Genomic DNA, 14,223 nt, shown 5'->3' on the forward strand with positions numbered 1-14,223 from the left:
CACCTCTCCTCCCCAGTCGTGACAACCAAAAATGTCTCCTGAGCTTGCCGTATGTCCCCTGGTGAGCAAAATCACCCCCCAAGTGAAAAGGCCCTGCTTTAAAGGTACTTTGGTGGCTCTATAAAAGTCAAATGGGAGAGGCGGGGATGGGAAGGGGGTGCATGGAGAACGAGGAGCCCCTGGAGGGTCTTGGCCCCCACCCCAGGCTGGGACATTGGGAGGTGGGGCGATGGAAGCTCTGATCCCAAGTGCAGCCAACTCTTTTCTCCAACCCATGCCAAGCCAGACACAGTCAGCTCAGGGACATTTTTCTGGGTGATGACAGTGGACGCAGAGTCAAGCTGTGGTTGGTTAGGGGTGGGCATCTTTCTTGGGGTGAGTGCAAACATGGATCCCAAGAGGAGAGGAGAATCCTCCTGTCCCCTTCCTCCTCTATCTCCCTCCACTCTCATGGTTCCATTTCAGAAGCTGGGCCTGTGGTGCAGAAGCGGCCAGGTGAGAGGACGTGGTCCTCTGTCTCCCCTCTGCACATGGTCGGAAAGTGCCACGCCCTCAGAAGGGAAGAAAGTGACACTTGTGCATGTCGCTAAGTCCCGACAGAGACAGGAGGGGTGTGGGATTATGGAGGGGTGAGGAGAAGCCGTGGCCCTGGGAAGTCTCACTGCTGCTTCCTCTCAGGGTTCCAGAGCCTGCGAAGGCCTTCTCATGATTCTAACCACCCCCGGTCCTCGCAGAGGCCACTTTACTCTTTACGAAGCTTGCAGTCTACGGAAAGTGACTGGTACAGATGTAGCCTGTGTCTGCACACAGCTGGTACTCAACCAATGCTGGTCAGATGCATGGAATCTCTCCCAGTAGCAACACCACCTAGGCCAGAGAGATGTGGTCCAAGTCAGCTCGGGTACCTATGTGCTGAGAGGAGCCCAGCTGTGTCCAGGGCCAGTACCCCCAGGCAGGGGACAGGGGGACAGATTCACACTCCAATCCTCATCTTTTAGCCTGGGGAAGCTGCTTTCAGCATCCCCCCTAGCCCAGCCCCTTGGAGACACCCGTCCCTAGCCACCCCTCTCCCAGCCCCTCTCCCCGCTGCCTCCACCACGCAGAGCTGCAGGGAGCTAATTTCACTTCTCGAGGCCCAGGCATGAGGCCTCCCCATTGCAGGCTGTTAGCGTGGAGCCCAGCTGAGCTGCAAGAGGCTGCAAGCTCCCAGTCTATAATAGAGTTGCTGAGACAAGCGGAAAACTGCAGCCGAGTAAACAGATAAATAATTGAAACAGTGACAACACATACCTTGCTGCTTTGTGGAGTAACACTTTCATTAGCTGGAGGCAGCGCAGATGTGGGCAGGCGGGCAGGCGGCAGCTGAGGGCACGGGACGCTTGGGTTCGCTTTCCATCAGCCGTGAACAGCGGGAGAGCCCGGCAGCCTTGGGCTTCCAGCGCTGGCTTCATCACCACCTCCCTGCCTTCTCCCACTTCTGCATTCTTAGGTGAAATGGGGACTTCATGTCCTCCCTCCTGGCCCATCCCAAGAGGAGGGCAAGTGCCCCACGCTGTCCCCTTCTGCATCACCCATGCCAAGATGTTGGGTTCCTGGCCTCCTCCCGGGCTCCCTGCCTCTAGTCTTGCCCCTTTCGATTCGTCCTCAATCTGTAGCCAGAGGAGCTTGTAAATCAAATCTAAGCCTGGCCCCGGGGCCCACTGCCTTCAGGAGAAACTGAACTCCTTTGCTGTGGAGACTCTTCATGATCTGGCCCACATTTTTCTTCACAGCCTCTTCTCATCCCACTTCCTTTCTGCTCCAGGTGCTGTGAAGGCAGCAAGCTTCTCCTGAGCACATACTGCTCTTTTCTGCCGCAGGGCCTTTGCTGTTCCCTCTGCCTGGAAAACTCCCACCTGTTGCCAGGCTGGCTCCTACTCTTCCTTCAGGAGGCAACTTAAACATCACTGCTTCCAGGAAGCCCTCGGTGATTACCTTATTCTCAGGATGGGGGCTGTCCTTCTTCTGGGCTTCCTGCCTGCATCTTCTCAGTGTCCTGGGGAAAGGGGTGACCAGGGCTGGCTGAACACTCACAGGTGGCTATCTCTGTGCTCTGTGGCAGGTGACGGATGGCGGCACCATCAAGCAGAAGATCTTTACCTTTGACGCCATGTTCTCCACCAACTACTCACACATGGAGAACTACCGCAAGCGAGAGGACCTGGTGTACCAGTCCACTGTGAGGTGAGGGCCTGTGGTGGCAAGGGGACAGTGGGGGAAGGGAGGAGGGATGCGGAGTGGAGCAGAGGGCAGTTCTCCAGCCCTTTCACATCAATCCCTTGGTGCTCTTGGGCTTGGAAGGCAGAACCGGGGGCTCCCCTTGTGGAAGTGGGACTCATTCCCTGGAGGGACATCCCCTGGAGGGAAGAGGCAGGAGAGGGCCAGGCCAGCTCTTCTGACTGGACTCCTCTGCCAGCTCCTCCAACAGTCCTGGAAGGTGGGTTTTCCAAACTCCATTTATTTCCAATTGAGATACTGAGGCCCAAAGAGGGTGAGCAAAGGGCCTAAAGTCACACAGGCAGCAATGAGACCGTTCGGCGGTGAGGCAGTTCTGCCTGGCTTGGAAGCTCATACAACATGTTCTACTGTTTCTCGTGCGTTCCAAGGCCGTAAGGGCCCGAGCTTAAGAGAGAATGACCCCAAGCAACTGGACTCCCAGGTCAAAAGCAGCAGAGTGGGGAGAAGCAGTGCTCAATTCAGAGATGCTTGATTTTCCTACCCCTTCCCTCTTTTCCAGAAGGCGGGGCAGCAGAATCAAGCCGACCCCATCTCCTTCTACAGCCTGCTATTTTCATTTTATTTTTATTTTTATTTTTTATTTTTTATTTTTTATTTTTTGAGACGGAGTCTTGCTCTGTCGCCCAGGCTGGAGTGCAGTGGCCGGATCTCAGCTCAGCAAGCCCGCCTCCCAGGTTATGCATTCTCCTGCCTCAGCCTCCGAGTAGCTGGGACTAAGGCACCCGCCACCTCGCCGGCTAGTTTTTGTATTTTTTAGTAGAGACGGGTTTCACCATGTTAGCCAGGATGGTCTCGATCTCCTGACCTCGTGATCCGCCCGTCTCGGCCTCCCAAAGTCTGGATTACAGGCTTGAGCCACCGCGCCCGGCCCAGCCTGCTATTTTCTATGTGTGTGGCTCCACCTCCTTCCCACAAACTTCCCACAGGATCCTAGTCCTGTTTTATTCCTTTGACACTTAACACACGCTGGTCCCTCTTCTCAAAGGGCCTTTCTCCCTTTGGTCATCTGGTAAACTCCTCATCAGCCTTCAGAACCCCACTCAAGCAATTCCACCCATGGGACCCCTCACCTTAGCTGAACCGATCCCCCAAAGCTGGTTGGCTGCAACTGCCCCAGTCCCCACCCCTCCTCAGAGGGAATCTCACTGCATTCAGGAAGAGTGCACAGCTTTGCACATGCACGCTCTTCCACGCCACACCGCCAAATGCTTTGCAAGGTGCCCAGCCTGAAAGTAGTGGTCTGCTCCAAAGCTGAAGGTGGACAGTGCTGCACTGGGCACCCTGAGGGGGACTGCAGCCAGCAAGCCCACATGACGTGCACTGAGGCACCGTGCTATGTGGATGTCTCAGCTAGTGCCTGGTACTGTGCTGTCTTTAGACTCTGAGCCTGGAGGAAGGGGAGGCCCTACTCTCCAGCATGGTCTGTGGGTCTCTCTGTGACCGTGAGCTCCAGGAGGACAAGGGATACGCTCCTCCTTCACCTTGCATCCCCAGGTCTCAGCCCAGGGCCTGGCACACAGTGGGTGTATAATGAAATTTGCAAAATGAGTGGACAGCTCAGGCTATGCTCCTCGGCCCTTCAGGCTTATTTTCTATTGGGTAAAATTAGAAAATGGGACAAGAAGATTGTAAAGGGTGAGTCCAGCCCTGCACCGAGAATCTGGCCCAGGCATCCTCCTCTGCCTGCTTTTGTGAAAATGGGAAGGTGAGTGTGCTCCCCAGGCAGCCTGACTAGTCCTCCTCCTCTCCGAGCTCTGTGCCAGGACCATGCTGACAATGTGGACATGAAGGTGTGTGAAGAGGTGTGTGAACAGTCGCACAAACTCCTTCATCCATCTAGTTATGATTTCTCCTGAACCTGCTCCCAAAAAGAAATTATGGTTTCTTAAAATATTAAAGCACACCTAAAACAACCAGTTACAATCAAGATGGAAAAGGAGATAAAAACTCATTTTGGAGAAAATAGCTATTCTGGAAACCACAGATGGTTTTGTAGTAAGTGAACTCCCAAATAATCTCCACGATTCCCAGAAACCTAATGCCACCCAGACCACCCCTGCCCGTCACTGTGTCTCTGAGAATTCCTTCCTCACCAAGCCACCTACTGCCACCAGCATGGCCTCTAGGATTCCTTGGTTCTGATTTCTAGCTAAGAAAGAAATCCAGGGACCATCTAGAACATTCTTGAGCCCCACCCTCTCCTGCTCCCTGGAGCCTCAAGGGCAAGTCCTGCTACCAGAAGGCCCAGATGCAAAGCCCAGCTCAGTCTCTGCCTACTGAATGACCTGGGACGAGAGCCTTAACCTCTCTCTCTCTGCTTCCGGTTCTTTGCCTGTAAAGCAGGCTTGACGTGACTGGCTTTGCACAATTGTTGTGGAATTTCAGTGAAATTTACGTCCAACAGCCTGAGTTCAAATCCTGCCTCTTCCACCTCCTGGCATTAGTTAAATCTGGGGCTGGTAACCCCACAATTGAGTTTCCTGACCTCCAAAGGAACATGACAGCACTAAGAGGCTAGCTGCAGCTTGTGAGGAGCTAACGGATGCATTCAGGTGAAGTGCTGGTGTCCCGTCTCTAAGTGGTACATGTTTGCTGCCATTGCCTAGAACAATCTCTCCTTCTCCCATCATAAAACAAACAAACAAACAAAAAAACTCACCTTTTTACAAATCTCATAAAGCCTCCTTTTACGCACCCTTTCTGTTTCGATCTGCACAAACAACCCCATGAATGCGGACAGGTGCTACTATTATTAATCATTTTCTCTAACCCTGTTCCTACTACAGAAGAGGGCAAAGTTCAGCAAGGCCCAACAGTCTCCCTCTGGAATGACATGAACTTGACCAGATCCCTTGTTTTTCAGTGGTAGAAGCCGAGGCCCAGAGAGGGAATGAGACTTGCCTGAGGTCACACAGTGGCATTGACTTAAGCCTGATCTTAGGAGCCAGTGCTCTTTCCTTTCCTACGTGGGAACCAGTCTCCCCCACCTTCTCTCTGAGCCTTGGTGACAGGGGTGGTCTCCCAAGCAGAGAGCACCCCAGGAAGCTGAGCCGTCCTGTTTGGTGATTACCAAGGGCAAGGGAAGGAAGGAGCAGACCCTCTGGAGCCTAAGAGGATCACGGAGGATTGTCGGGCCCTCCCAGCCAGCCATGCTGGGGGCCACTGCCTCTCTAGGCTGCAGAGCCCCGTCAGGTCTGGGGGCAGGCGCGGGACTCCGCATCTACGTATAAATGAAGATATTTACAAATTAATGCATCTCAACAAGATAGAGTCCCAGCTCCACAGCTGTCTGAGCCGGTTCCTCTTCCACTGGGGAAAGTGGGGAGAGAATGAGGCTGAGAAGATTACCAAGAATTGGCTGAGAGCAATTTCTCGGGTAGCCTAGGGGAGCCCCAGGGGCTCCTGGTGCTTTTTGTCCCACTGAGGGGGACCTGGAGGGATGGAAGTCGGGTGGATCATCAGGACTTCTGCCCCCAGGGGGTGCAGGTGTGTATCCCCAGCTGTATGACCTTGAACAGATCATTGCCTCTCTGAGCATCCCAGAGGCCCATCTATCAAATGCCTTTCTAGGTCTTAGCCCCAGAGCCCAGAACTCCCAGGTTGGAATTGACAAGAATGTATTCCCTCCAAGGCTATTTAGCTGAGCACCTACTAGGACCCTGGCTTGGTGGAAGGTGCCCAGGGATACAGAGGGAAATGAGAAAAGCACAGCTTTGCAATCTAGTGGGGGAGACATGGCAAAATGTAGATGAATACATCATTCCACATTCTGCAAAGAAGTGATTCTAAACCATGGGCATGCAATGAAGGGGCAGGTGGGGTGCAGTGCCGAGAAGGAATGAGATGCTGGGTGCCATTTAGATGGGTGGTCAGGCAGGGCCTCTGAGGAAGGTGGCACTTGGGTGGAGACCTGAGGGCAGGAAGGAGCCCTCTGTGAAAGGGAGGAAGCAGATGCGGCCAACAGTTATTCCGCCATACCCACATCCTCTTACCCCTCACTCTTCCTGGCAGTGCCAGCATCCTTGACGCTTCCCCAGGGCTTTCTCAGGTCACTGGAGCCCACTCAGCCTGCACATGAGGCAGGTGAGAAGTGCTGGGGAGTTGGGACCACCCGGGAGCAGCCTTGACCAATGACTGTTTATTGGATGCATACCCGGCCTCCTCGTCCCTCCAGGGGGACAGTTCAGATGCATGCTCAGGAGGACAAAGTACCTGCTCCTCCTTCACCTCACATGCCCAGCTCTCAGCCCAGGGCCTGGCACACAGAGGATGCATAATGAAATGTGCAAAATGAGTGGGCAGTTCTGGGTCTGCTCCTTGGCTCCTTGTGGGTGTTTCCTAATGGGTAAAATCAGAAAATGGGATAAGAAGGAGGGACATTGAGACACTCTGAGAAGAATGCTATCTAATCTCTCCCGGAGTTTCTCAGTGCCCCCTAGAATGACCTTGAGAATTATCCCATGTTGACTTCCTTCCCTTCTAGCTCATTCTGCCAGCTTCCTGGGATCCCTTCTCACATAAACCCCTTGCTCCCAAATCCTTGTTTCAAGGTCTACTCTTCATTCCACCCTTCTGGGTTCTTGGCTGGGGCCCCTGTAGCAAAAGATGAATTCACAAGACAAAAGGATACAAGTCTAGTTCGTATACGTTTTAGGCGACACGGGAGGTTTTATAAGGAAATGAAGACCCACAGAAGTGGTTCGAGTTGAGTGTTTTTTGCTGGGTTGGATGAAGGATGGGGAGTCATACCTCAGATAGAAGGGTCTGAGCTAAGGGCAGTAAGCTGGGGACACTCAGCAGGGTGGTTTGTTCAGATCCCTCGGAAGTGAAGATGCTTCCTTCCTCCAGGTACAGAGAGGGAACCTCTCACGTGAAGGTCTTGTGACCTGCTTCAGGAAAAGGTCAGAGAGTCCTTCCTGGGCCTGCCATTTCTCAAATTCCATCTGCTTAAAATATTCAATATACCAAGGTGCCATATTTGAGGTGGCGTGTCCTGAACCCTCTCCCCGTGGAATGCGGCCATCCCAGAGGGCAGCTGTGACCTCCTTGGAGGTCCGGGTGAATCATAGCGAGGCTTCAACCACTCTGTCCACACACATGCTGTGTCTTCCATTTCCGGAAGCACCCCGAGGCCCTTGTCCCACTCGATCTGCTCAGGAAGTGATGAGGAGCACCGGACAGATTTCACTGGCCTTAATTCACTGGTGCAGGGAATCTAGACTCGAGGGGCTCAGTGTACTCCTGCTCCTGATCTGCCATTGCAGGTCCCTCCAACACCTTGGCCAACCCTCTTTGCCAACAAGATCCTACTTGTCCTTTCAAATTCAGCTTAAATGTTGCTTCCTCTAGGAAGTCAACCCTGACTGCTCAAGCTCACAACCTGGTGCCGTGTCTTCAGAGTCTGCGCCGCCCCACCTCCACTAGACTGGAAGCCCCATGAGGACAGGGACTAGGTCTGATGTTTTCACCACCATCCTCTCCCCAACCCCCAGTACAGCACCCCAACCCTGGGCACGTGGTAGATGATTCGTAAATATCTGTGGGGTGAATGAGTTCGTGGTGAACACGATAGTGGAGTGCTTTCATTGCAACACTTGCTGCTGCTGGCGGATGAACGAGCCGCCTTAGGAAAGGAACATCCAGTCCCCCATTCCTTCCCTCAACACTCACATCATTCATTCGTCACAAAGGAATTGAGTAGTTGCCATATATTAGGGACAATGATGGAGATAGAGTGGTGAACAAGACATAATCAGACCTGCTCTCGGGAGGTTTCTGATCTAGTGGGTGAGGAGAGACACACTACAAAAATGCCTTTAAAATAATAAGGAAAAATAATTACAACGTGTGATGAGTGTGGTGAAGGGAATAAAGTACAACAGTCCCCCGGGATCCATGGGGGGATTGGTTCCAGGACATGCCCAAGCAGATACCACAATCCTAGGATTCTCAAGTCCCACATATAAAATGGCACGGTATTTGCACATCACCTACGCACATCCACCTGGATGCTTTAAAGCATCTCTAGATTACTTATAATACTTACTATCATGTAAATGCTAGGTAAATCATTTTTATACTATATGTTTATTTGTATTATTTATATCGTTGCATTATTATCTTTTTCTCTGAATATTTTTGGTCCACGGTTGGTTGGATCCACAGATTCTGAACCCATGGATATGGAAGGCCGACTACAATGTGATAGAGAGCAGTAACAATAATGGGGTGAGGGCATTGTCATAGGAGCTTCTCATAGGAGATACCTGGAATGTATCTCCAGGAATCTAGGGACATCTGAGCAGAGATATGTAGTATAAGAAGCCAGCCAGGCAAGGTTGGGGCTTGGGAGGGCACTCCAGGTAGATGCCATGGCAAGTGCAAAGGTCCTGGGGAGAGAAAGAGCTTGGTGTGATCTGGAAGCTGCCAGAGGGCCATTGCTGCCAGAGCACAGGGAATGGGGAGGTCAGCTCACGTTCATTCTCCAAGCCCTGGAAGCTACTGAAGGTTGTGGCATGCTATGATATGTGGTTTGTCAAGCTCACCTTAGTTCCTGGGTAGAGAGGGTTGGTTGGAGGTGCCAGGGAAGGAAGACAAAGCTGTCCACAGAAGAGCCTAAAATCTGACCTCCAGGTATAAAATATTCAATATACCAAGGTGCCGTATTTGAGGTAGCGTGTCCTGAACCCCTTCCCCATGGAATATGGCCATCCCAGAGGACAGCTGTGACTTCCTTGGAGGTCCGGGTGAATCACAACGAGGCTTCAACCACTCCGCTCACACACACGCTGTGTCTTCCATTTCCTGAAGCATCCTGAGGCTTCAGGAACAAGCGTCATCCCCCAAAGCCACAGGCGGTGGGGAACAGCCCGGCGGGGTGGGGCGGGGCTGGAGGCCATGTAGAGAAAGCCAGTGCTGGGCTGCACCTTTTGATGCATGTTTATCAGGAGGGAGACGCGGGAGAGCTGGAGTAAATCGAAAAAAGAGGTTGAGAATGCAGGGCGCTGGAAGAAATGCTTTATTACTCTGAGGTGCATCGGTTCACATACACACTCAACAGTGCACAGTGAGCGTTCGCTGGTTTGAGGCACAGAGCTACGGTGCACAAAGGTGGCTAAAATCAGCCCCTGCCTCTTTGGAACTTAAAGCCTGTTCCCCTGCGTTCACGCCTGTTGGCCTATAAGCTCCTCCAAGGCTCGGCTACATCTTCTTCATCTCAGTAATCCCAGGACCTACTTGACATTTAGAAAGGAACCACAAATATTTGTGGAATGAAAAGAGAGAAAGGGGAGATAAAACTCTGAGATAAACAGTGAACAATTCAAGTAATAAAGTGATAGCTGTCATAGAGAAGATTCAGATATAACCCAATGATGAATCAGAGATGCAGAGACTGGGGAAATCAGGGTGATGCTGGCATTTGAAGTGGTTCTAGAGGTGTCAGTGGGTTTTAGACAAGGAGGAGCTGGGAGCTGATTATCTGGTTGGAGGGTCCCGTGTATGCAAAGATATGGCAAGAGGAAACGGCCCAAGTAGTGGCAAGGCCACTCCATAGGCAGACTACAGTTTCTAAGCAGAAGCCCTCTGGAATCTGTTCAAATGAAAAAAAATAAGGGATTCATTTTTAAATAGGCACATTAACTGTCTGGTTCAAAGAGCAGAGGGATTTGTTTCCCTTTGAAAAATTAAATGATCCTTCTACAATCCATGTGGAGACCAAACTCTTTTTTTACAGTTGATACAAAGAAAAGTGCCATCCAACCACCATTGGTTTCAAAGTCTGAATTCTCCAGCTCCCTTCTCCCTGTGTATATTTTCACGAACCAAACGTCTTTTTTCTCTAAAATATACCTAACAGGTGCTGCTTGCCACACGAAGTGGTCATTCATCTATTGATTCATTTGACCACTCAGCAAACACATGTTGCCTACGTACTGCATGCTGGGCTTGTGCCAGGCACTGAGCAACAACAAACACAGGCCATGCCCTTATGAAACTAACTCTCCAAGAATATCCTCAATTCCTGACCTGCTGGAAACCCATTCCTCTCTCCCACCTAGAGTTCATCCAGGAGTGTGAATGAGAGAGAGTGACATTGTTTATTTTATTGTTTTTAACAGATTATGCCTCTTAGTATTAGAATTGAAAGCCCCTGGCTTTCAACCCCAAGTGGGAACCTGGTCCCCATCTCCAAACCAGAGATGATTTTAGAAGACAGGGTTGCGGGTCTCCTCCCAGCCACTAGGGGAGTGCTCAGCAGCCTTCAGCAGCCTGAAATTACACATCAGCTGGCCAGTGGCTCATGCCTGTAATCTCAGCACTTTGGGAGGCTGAGATGGGAGGATCACTTGAGCTCAGGAGTTCAAAACCAGACTGGGCAACATAGTGAGACTTCTTCTGTAAAATAACAAATAAATATAAAATTACATATCAACTGAGCAACAAGTCACCCACTGGTGGTGTCTATACCACAGGCCAGCTCACTGACCACCTGCATCAGGATCACCTTGGAAGCTGCTTTAAAATACCAATTCCTGGGCTCCACCAAGACAGAATTTGATTCAAGCCCAGAGCAAGACCCGGGGAACCTGGAATTCATTTGCTAAAATGTCTTCCAGGTTAAGATATGGGCAGTACGATTTGGAAAGCCCGCTTCACACAATCCCATCCTCCTGCTCCGATGTGCACACTGGGGTCAAAGAATTCAATGGCAGGCACCAAGGCATAGATAATTCTAATTGTTGGTGGCCCCCATCCGCCAACAGGCGGTTATTCTAACGCCCCCACAGCCAGACCACTTTTAATTGAAGATGATGAAATAGCCAGGGCAGTCGGTGACCTCAGAGTCCATTCCCTGAGGCCTGAGTGACCTCACAGGCACCAGCCAACCCCGGAACTTGGGCTGCCCCCATGCCTGGGCTGCCAGTCATTAGCAGAACAATAACAGCTGGCATGTGCGGTGCACTCATTGGCCAGGCCCTGGGCTAAACTCCTCAGGAAGTGAGGCCTCGCCTGCAGGCCAAAGGGAAGGCCAGGAGCAAGATGCTCTTTCTATAGCTCCCTGGCCATGGCACTCTCCCCAGAGATACAGTGTGCCCGTGCTTTCCAGCTAGATGTTCCACTGGACCCAATCCCAGGCCTCCCACCTCCAGAGCTCTAATTAAGAAAGGCACCCCCCTTTGTCAGGTCCCAGAGCAACGCTCTGCCCAGACTGCAGGAATCTGCTTCCAGCCTTCCTCCCTGGTTCTCATCTCTCTGACTGGGATCCTCCCTGCTTCATCTCTGGATCCTCCGTGCTCAGCCCAGCTCCTGGGATAGATGCCCAGGGCCTCCGTAAAGATCTGTCGAATCAATGGGCTGATGAGTTGTATTCCAATGTGGAATTATCATTTCAAACAAACAGTCAGCAAAACTCTTTCCCAACCCGTCATCTGGTTCAATCCGTGGAGTGCAGATCTCAGACTCGTTGAATTCTGTTATTCAGATGCTGACATGGAAGAACAGAGAGGTATGGTCACTCGTCCAAGGTCACACAGCTTGTGCAGGGGGAAGCCTGGGTAACGCCCAAGCTGTGGCACTCCATGGACCACTGGAGCCAGGTTCACTCATTGGGCCCCTGGGCCATGGAGCATGGAGAGCAGGTCATCTAACAAACAGTATTTTTTTTTTTTTTGTCAGAGTCTTGCTTGTCGCCCAGGCTGGAGTGCACTGGTGTGATCTTGGCTCCCTGCAACCTCTGCCTCCCACGTTTAAGAGATTCTCCTGCCTCAGCCTCCCAAGTAGCTGGGATTATAGGCACCCACCACCACCCCTGGCTAATTTTTTGTATTTTTAGCAGAGATGGGGTTTCACCATGTTGGTCAAACTGATCTTGAACTCCTGACCTCAAGTGATGCACCTGCCTTGGCCTCCAAAGTGCTGGAATTACAGGCATGAGCCACTGTGCCCAGCCCCAACAAACAGTAATTGATACCCACCCTGTGCCAGGTCACTTAGTAAGGGAGACTGGCACATGACCTTGTCTCTCCACCACTACACACACACGTGTGTGTGTACAGAGGATCTACCCGGGATGTTTGGACCCTCCAAGTGGGAAGTTGCCAGCATCAGTCATCACCTGTGGCAGTCCCAGGACCCTGGATGCCACAGCCAGGGAGAGCGAGTGATGCCTACTCCTGGCTCTGGGAGAGGGACCTGGGAAATCAGTGCCCTGCATCTTCTCTGCTGTCTTGGCTGGTAGCATCAATTCCATTGACTAGTGGAGAAATCTGTTTAACCTAATGTGCTTCAGATGCTCTGCCTCAGTCCCCATTGACCTGGGCACACTCCCCTGCTCCCCATCTTCCCCTGCCCCTGCCACCTTCTCCCTGCCTCCCCTATCCCGGCATTGACCCCTCAGGTTCCCACTTCTTCTCTCCTTCTCCAGGGGCTGCCTGGCCTTCTCTGCCTTTTCAAAGCCCAGTGGTGCTCCAGGCCCAGCTCCAATGCTTGGCTTGACATAGCAGCCCTCCCTGACCCTCTCCCCAGCGGCAGAATCGATCCTGCCTGCTGCGCCCAGGGAGTACCCCATGCTTTCCACTTTAGCCTTCTCCTGCTGGCTCCCACCTGTCCACTTGCACATCTGCTGTCCCCACCAAGGCCATGAGCAGCCCAGCCAGGGCAGAGCTGGGCTGATTCCTCTCCACGGCCCCTCCTTCCTGCACAGGTGCAAGCTCCGCAGAGAACCGGCACCACCTCCCTAACTCGTTCCACCTCCTGTCACTGAAGGTGAACACTCTTCTCTCTTGTTCCTTGACTTTCAGTCTTTGATTTTCATTTTTAGAGTGATATTCTTCTTTCCTTTCTCTCCCCCATTTCCAATAGCCCACTTCCTATTGGGGTGCCCTTTTCCTGCCATCCTGTGCACAGAGGCATGCATGGTGCTTTCATTCCCTCTCTCCCCATGCATTCTTGTATCTCTTGGCTAGGAGTCCCTCTGTGGTCCCCAAATCTCCCCTGCAGCACAGACTCCAGATCTTCATGCCCCAGGGGCCCCTGGAGCTTCAAGGAGGCTCCCATTTCCAAATTAGAAGGAGGGTCAGGGGTATTTCTCCTTGGTTGGGTCTTGGGTTAGTGAAGAGATTTGAGGCAGGGAACTGAGATGACCCCTGTTGCATTCACAGCTGCCACTGAGTCCTCTACCCACCTTCCCCTACTCTCTGTTTGACCTCAGACCCAAAAGGAGGCCACTGGAACTCCCAGAACACACCCTTCTGTCCCCAGCCTAGCTGCCCAGGGAGGGAAGCACTTGCAAAGTTGTCTGCTGCCCTCTGATGATGCACTAGGGTATTGCAACTTGGGGTCCGGGGGTTGGGGTGGGGAGGCTCTTGCCTGGGGCCCCCAATCACCAAGGGTGGGTCTTGTCTCTCAAGGCTAGGGACCCTCCCTTCTTCATCTCTAGGTTCTCAGTGCTGAGCACAGGGTCTCAGGAAAGGCTTGTTAAATTAACGTGCTGACAGGTTATCCAAATATGGAATTATGACTTCAGCAAAACTCTTCCCCATCCATTGTTTGATTAAACCCTAGCAACCATCCTGTGCAGTGCAGATCTCAGATCCTATTTAGGGGGCTCAGAGGCAGCCCAGAGAAGAGAAGCAACTTGCCCAAGAGCTGAGAGAGCTCCCCCTCAAGGCAGAATTATCCTCCCCCGGCAGCCTCCCCAGCTGAGGAGGCTGAGTCCTATGCTGATGGATGGGGTGGGGGCAATGGGGTCACCTGCTCCCCCCTCTGGGTAGTGGCTTGCTTTGATCAGGGGCCTTCCAGAGACCACATCTTCACCCAGAGTCAACCATCAGGAACTGCAGCCCAGTGCCAGGAAGCACCCCGGGCGGAGTGGTGGGGAGTTAGTTCCAGTGTCGAATGCACCTTGACATGTTTCAAGCACCTCAAGTAAGGGCTTGCCTTAGT

The 14,223-nt window shown here is 52.2% G+C and overlaps 1 protein-coding gene across 3 annotated transcripts in view; it reads left to right on the forward strand.

Moving 5' to 3' along the window:
- IGSF21 (immunoglobin superfamily member 21) overlaps positions 1–14,223 on the forward strand; it is a 268,650-nt gene that overhangs the window by 177,326 nt on the left and 77,101 nt on the right. For 2 of the 3 annotated variants that reach the window (XM_017852156.1, XM_017852157.1), the window contains exon 3: positions 2,102–2,223. In XM_017852156.1, the coding sequence (XP_017707645.1) occupies positions 2,102–2,223 (122 nt within the window). Of the gene's footprint in view, positions 1–1,923; positions 1,967–2,101; positions 2,224–14,223 lie in introns of those variants that run through there. The other variant, XM_017852158.1, reaches the window with a different exon arrangement.

The sequence above is a fragment of the Rhinopithecus bieti genome, unplaced genomic scaffold (assembly GCF_001698545.2).
Source record: "Rhinopithecus bieti isolate Rb0 unplaced genomic scaffold, ASM169854v2 scaffold_33652, whole genome shotgun sequence".
In the NCBI taxonomy this organism is placed as follows: Eukaryota; Metazoa; Chordata; class Mammalia; order Primates; family Cercopithecidae; genus Rhinopithecus; species Rhinopithecus bieti.